The sequence below is a fragment of the Protomyctophum parallelum genome (assembly GCF_964188405.1).
Source record: "Protomyctophum parallelum genome assembly, chromosome: 2".
Taxonomy (NCBI): Eukaryota; Metazoa; Chordata; class Actinopteri; order Myctophiformes; family Myctophidae; genus Protomyctophum; species Protomyctophum parallelum.
Genome location: NC_139699.1, coordinates 42,435,356 through 42,441,355, shown reverse-complemented (window position 1 = coordinate 42,441,355; position 6,000 = coordinate 42,435,356). Strand labels below are relative to the sequence as shown.

General features: G+C 42.1%; 1 protein-coding gene across 1 annotated transcript in view; it reads left to right on the top strand.

Annotated features, from left to right (window-relative positions):
• The window catches only part of ano1a (anoctamin 1, calcium activated chloride channel a), a 107,318-nt gene that overhangs the window by 72,528 nt on the left and 28,790 nt on the right, over positions 1 to 6,000 (top strand). The window contains 1 exon segment of the mRNA XM_083760107.1: positions 5,559 to 5,633. Coding sequence (XP_083616233.1) covers positions 5,559 to 5,633 — 75 coding nt within the window.

Below are 6,000 nucleotides of genomic sequence, written 5' to 3'. Positions count from 1 at the left end.
GTATTTATTTAAAGACCTTTTAAGCCTCGTACAAAGCCAACTCGAGTTGTGACAAATCATGACATGACAACAAACACCATTTTTTGGGTTTGTCTCTCTCGATCTTTTCATATAGCTGCGTCATCTCCCTATGTTGGCATGAATGCGTCATTAAGACATATTCAAGGCAACTGTTCTCTGGCCTTAATTATATTTACTGTGTGAACTGTGAAAGTGAATGTGAAAGTATTTTCAGTGCCGGGGGAAGTGGATTGCCTGATGTATTCAAGCAACTGATAAACACTTTGTGCTGATTAACCACAAACAACTCTGTAATTTCGACAGCAATTTGTTCCTGTGAGTGGCTGACAGGAAGCAAATTGGGAAAAATGCATTGGGAATTATTTCCTGGACCTGGCGTCGTCGTGAGCTATACTACCTAGCTCTACTATCCTACTCAGTGCCCATTGGTGAGCGCTCATCTGCAGAAATTACATTTCCTTCTGCCGTGCTCCAAGGTTCAACTCTTTTGTCCCTGACTGATGGGTTAAGTTGTCTTGAGCACAGTGCTATCGTTGCTTCACAAAAGAAAGAAAGAAAAGAAGATTATTATTTTTTTCGTTTGGTACTTTATTTACAGTTTGCTAATGAACACAATGCGCTTTCAGTTCACAACGAACACATTAAATTGTTTCAGATCTTGTTTCAACATTTCAGCATGATCATTGATCAATGATAAAAAAGTAAATAATTAAATTGTTTCAGCACATGGATAGTGCATGGTTAAGATCCCCAGCAAAGCTTCTCTTGCTTCAGCCATCTGCTTTGCTTTACCAGCCGACATTGTCGCCACCACATTCACGCCTGTATTGACGCTATTGACGGCTAGCGCGGCAGCTCGATGCACATCACATTTCTGGTGCCTTTTGTACTGTACTGTCTGCAATGCAACATACTCTCTACCTGGCAGCAGAACAAAAGCCACCTTATTAGCATTTGAATGAATACCTGTTCGCCCCCCCCCCCCAGTGGCCCAAGCACCCCCCCCCCCCCCACGTAGTGTGTGACTACGTGACAAAATTACCAGTGGGAGGGGACCTTCAGCCTTCTTCACAGTGGGTGCTGTTTGGCTTATTATTTTGCCAGTGGGTGCCTATGCCCTCAGGCACTCCCGGAGTTGACACTGCTGCTTGACTGATGGATTTGAATGGTTTGATTTGCACTTTGACACACAGCGTCGTCTCCCTGATGGCAGAGGTTCGTATTCAGAGAAGACGGGATGTTGACAATCCGCATTGATTTGTGTTGTTGTTGTTGTTGTTGTTCATGACTGCCTGCTCATACGAACTGTATGGGCGCTATAGGTCTTTAGAGCCTAGCCTATTACCTTCATAGCTGTTTTGTGCATGAGGGCAGGTTGCTTTTCAGCATGCAGGTTGTCAAACCGTGCAGTAATTCCATAACTAATGATGCTCCCTAGGCTTGCCCAAGAGAACATCAGCATTATCTGGCTACTCCATACAGCCCCTATCACCTTAACAAGTGATGTCTCTGATGCTTTTTAATGAACACGTTCATTAAATAGCAAAGGAGGTTGTCTATGTGGATACCTACATATTATACAAGGACAACTGAATGATCGTCTGGTTTTGGTCATGACTAGGTTGTGTGGATATGTCTGAAATTAGTTTTTCAGGATGGCATGTCCCATAGGGATATGGTAAGACGAACAGATCAGTGTGACGAGCCAGGTGCCGACTCTTCACAGAATGGTGAGAACTAGTATGGATGCCTCCTAGAGATCTTCAAGGAATGCCCCTCTGTGAAGAGCCGACGGGGCAGCCAAAGGACCAGGGATTATATCCCCACTCTGGCCTCGGAACGCCTGGCCATTTCCCAGTTAGAAGTAGCTAATGGTGGCCCGGTAAAGGGACGTCTGGGATTACCTATGTGAGCCGATAATAAGAAGATAAAAATGGATGGATGGGGAAATTTCAGTTTCACCCTGATGTTACTGTATAACCCTCATTGACACATGAACTTATTGATTTGACGATAATAATAATAATTGATAATACATGGATTAATTATAATTCCCTATGAATAAGCTAGCACATGGATGAAGTATAACTTCCTACTTAATAAACACGAACACATAGACAAATTATAACTTCCTACAAATAAACATGAACACTTGGAAGAATTATTACTCCCTACAAATAAACAGAAGTACTGGTTGTTGGCACCACATCCCAGAGAGAGCTGCTTGGCAGTTTTCACATCAGCAATAAAAAGACATCAATTATGTCACCCACACAGCTTTGTATCATTAAAATAAATTGCCAAGTTCTGGCCATTTCTCTGCCAAAGTGATGCAAAACGCTTGCTTTTAATACCAGCTGGCACTATTGTAATGCGCTCCTGTCTGCTCTGTTCAAGAAAGAATTGTACAAATCAGGATTTGTACAATTTAAGCATTTGGCAGAGCGATCAGAGTAAACTAGAAAAAGTGCCCCTCTGGGCACATGTCTCACCAGGCCAGGTTGTGGCCTCCTGGTGGTGCTATAATAGACCAATGTGAAAAGGGCGCCATTTGTTCTTACACCATTGATGGCAATTGTATGATTTGAGGCATTTTGTTCCAAAAATGTGTTTTGCTAAAATCCACCGCCAATGTGAAAAGGGTGGGATATATTCCTCAGCCTAGTAGGAAAGTCTGTGAAAGATTTCACATAAATTGCACGCTGCATTTGAGGCTTTTCGTTTCAAAAGTTTAAAACTTTGAAAGACAATGTTAGCCAATTAGGATGGAATATGAAATATCCGACAGATCCATCTTGAACACATGAATATAGAGATAGTGTGTGGACAGAATCCACACAATCGAAACATTTTGATAAATCTTACATTTCCCTAGCAGAACATATTTTCATATGGGGGTCAATTTGGGGGTCCTTGACATGGAAATGTTTGAGAACCACCAATGTTTGAGATTGACAATCTGACTGGACTTCTCTTAGGAATTCACTTAGGAAGAAATTTAAGAGGAAAAGTTAGGAACTTATTGGCGCATGAGGCCCAATGATTTGAACCTATAAACAAATGTCAGTAAGCAGGTGTATATTCAAAATGCAACATCTGCTAGCTTGGCGCGGCCAGACTCATAGTGAGGGTTCACTGATGTTTCCTCCCCGCGTATGATATCACACGCGGGGAGGAAACGTCAGTGAACCCTTGAGTCGATCTGGCCGTGCCAGAACATCTGCTACCAAAGACCAAAACACTGGTTTTAATGGGCCTCATGTGCCAATAAGTTCCTAACTTTTCCTCTTACATTTCTTGAATTCCTAAGAGAAGCATGTTCTTATGATGATGAATTCAAATCCTCCTAACTTGAAGGGGTGTGCCAGTTCATTCAAATTATCATAGGTAGACGCCCCACGTATCCTAATTGGCATCCTTTTTTTTAAATTAATATATTTTTAATCCCACGATTTTGTAACCCATTTTTCACCCCTGTGTCAATCATCTAATGTGATCCTGGGCTCTACACACCCTCCACCAACCTAGTCCCCATATATGGGGGACAAGGGGAGAGCAACGGACTTGAACTCATGCTTCCTGTTGTGTGTCCAAGTTGCTCCTTTACACCTGACAGGGGGCCTAATTGGCATCCTAATTACCATAGGGAACCGCCCCACCAATCCCATATAAGGCATTGGGAATTCACTTTCCTACCTGTTTTGCATGACTCCATGGCCTTGCCTGCAGTCACACCTGTGTGTGATTGCAGAACACAGAAATCACAGGATCTCACACACATGGCGCATGAGGCCCAATGTCCCTGCGCTGATTCTACGCATGTCCCATGGTGGTGTGTTTAGATTGAAAGAAAGACATGGTTTACATGAAAGGTTTACATGAAAATGTCCCTAAAGGAGATTTACAGTGTTTTTGTTTATTTGCTCTGTCCTTGAATTCTGTATACTTTTGATCGTCCATAATTTGAGTGCACACCAAACCCACCGCGACGAAAACAAGTCACTTGTTTTCGTTTCGACAGCTATGGGATTGTATCACTAAATGTCCCTCATTGACTAATGCTGCATTTTAGTGAGGCTCTGATTGGCGTGACTTCACTCCTTGTCTGAGTTGCTTGTCCTGTTGCCAGTGAGTGCATGCTAGTCTGAAAACCTGAGTCTAGACTCTAGTAGTAAATCTCTATGCTTATGAGTTATGCAGAGCACAGTGATGAACTGCCAGGATTATCATGGGTAAGATTCAAAAATACATTAATCAAAACAAAAGAGAGAGAGAAAAATATATACTACATACTAGATACAAGTCAGGGGGTGGATTATTTACTCCAGCAGTAAATTAGTTAAGAGCATTTTTTTCCCATTTTCAACATTATCTCCTTTATAATTGGCCCCCATTAATGTTCATTATAACTTAGTACGATTTCTGTCTACTCACTCTGTGTGTCAGAGGAGTGCATATAGACAGTTCAGAAACCTGACATATTCGGTGGGAATGCCAAGCTATAAAAACTACAGCCTTTCTCTTCCTGCATGGAAAAGGAAACCCTCCACAGACAGACAGACATGATTGGATCTTGGAATGAGCTTTGATGACCAATTATATGAAGATGAGCTTGACAGTTAGCGAAGTGCCCCTTTTAACAGGTATCCTTGGACCTTTATAATGACAGCTATCCTTGGACCTTTATAATGACAGCTATCCTTGGACCTTTATAATGACAGCTATCCTTGCGCTTTTATAATGCCATTACTTGTCTTTTACTTCCCTTTGAACTGCAGTATTGTGCGAAGCGTGCCGTTATGTACTGCTTGGTTTCATTTGATTATTTTTTTACTTGCCTCGCTTCATGCCTTTTGTCTTAGTCTGTCGACTCGTCATACAGACTAATATAATGCTGCTGTCCTTCTAAACCCCATCATTAGTGTGGGCTCTGAACACCTAAACTGTACAGTAGCTGCTGTTTGTGGCCGCTGCTTGAGTTGAAATGAAGGCTGCTTGACTCACAGCCTGCAGCTCACGCCTCCTCTCCTCTCCTCTGCTCTCCGCTCTGCTCCCCTCGCTCTCCTCTCCTCTCCTCTCCTCTCCTCTCCTCTCCTCTCCTCTCCTCTCCTCTCCTCTCCTCTCCTCTCCTCTGCTCCCCTCATGACAAGATGCTCACAGCTGCAATTACAGTTGTCTGTCTGTCTGTCTGTCTGTCTGTCTGTCTCTCTCTCAACAGACCAGTGGGTTACTCTCACTGACTCAACTTTTAGATTGAAATCCGCTGCCATGAGAGAGTTGTCATATCCAATTAATCATGCTCAGTGAATATGTTGGAACATTTTATTTAGGCCTATATGTTTGTTTTTTTAACTCTCAATTCCCCAATATGGTTCTGACAGACACACACAACACATGCACACATAACTACTGTATTGGAGATGGCTGCGTTCTCCATTACACTATACCCACTGCGATAGGACAGGTCAGCTGTGTGTCACATGTTTTGGTTCATAGCATAGTGGCTAGGCTAACGTATGCATCGCTGTCCCTTCCAGGACCACTACAGAGCCGACTATGAGTTCCGAGTCATGCAGAAGACCCAGAAGCATGAAGATCACACCACCGACACGGTAAGGAATCAAATCCCACCCCGTTACAATAGTTATTTGAAGTAATCGATTTAATTGATAAAAAAAAACCTAAATGTATAGATTTGAATCAAATTATATTTCCAAATCATTATAGGTAAACAAAAACAACTTCAAGCTCCTTGTCACATTGTGACGTGTTGTGAGGTTGTAGTTTGGCTTTTTCTTTTGCATTTTTGTACACTGTTGTATGACAAAGTATGAGACAGAGCTTAAGTTCTTAATCAGACAAATCGATTTATTTGACTATAATTAAAACAATCACACCCGTGTGAAATGAGGGGCGCTCTTGTTATCGTACATCAATTTATGTTAATTTTTAACCATGATACAATGTTTAAAAAAAACA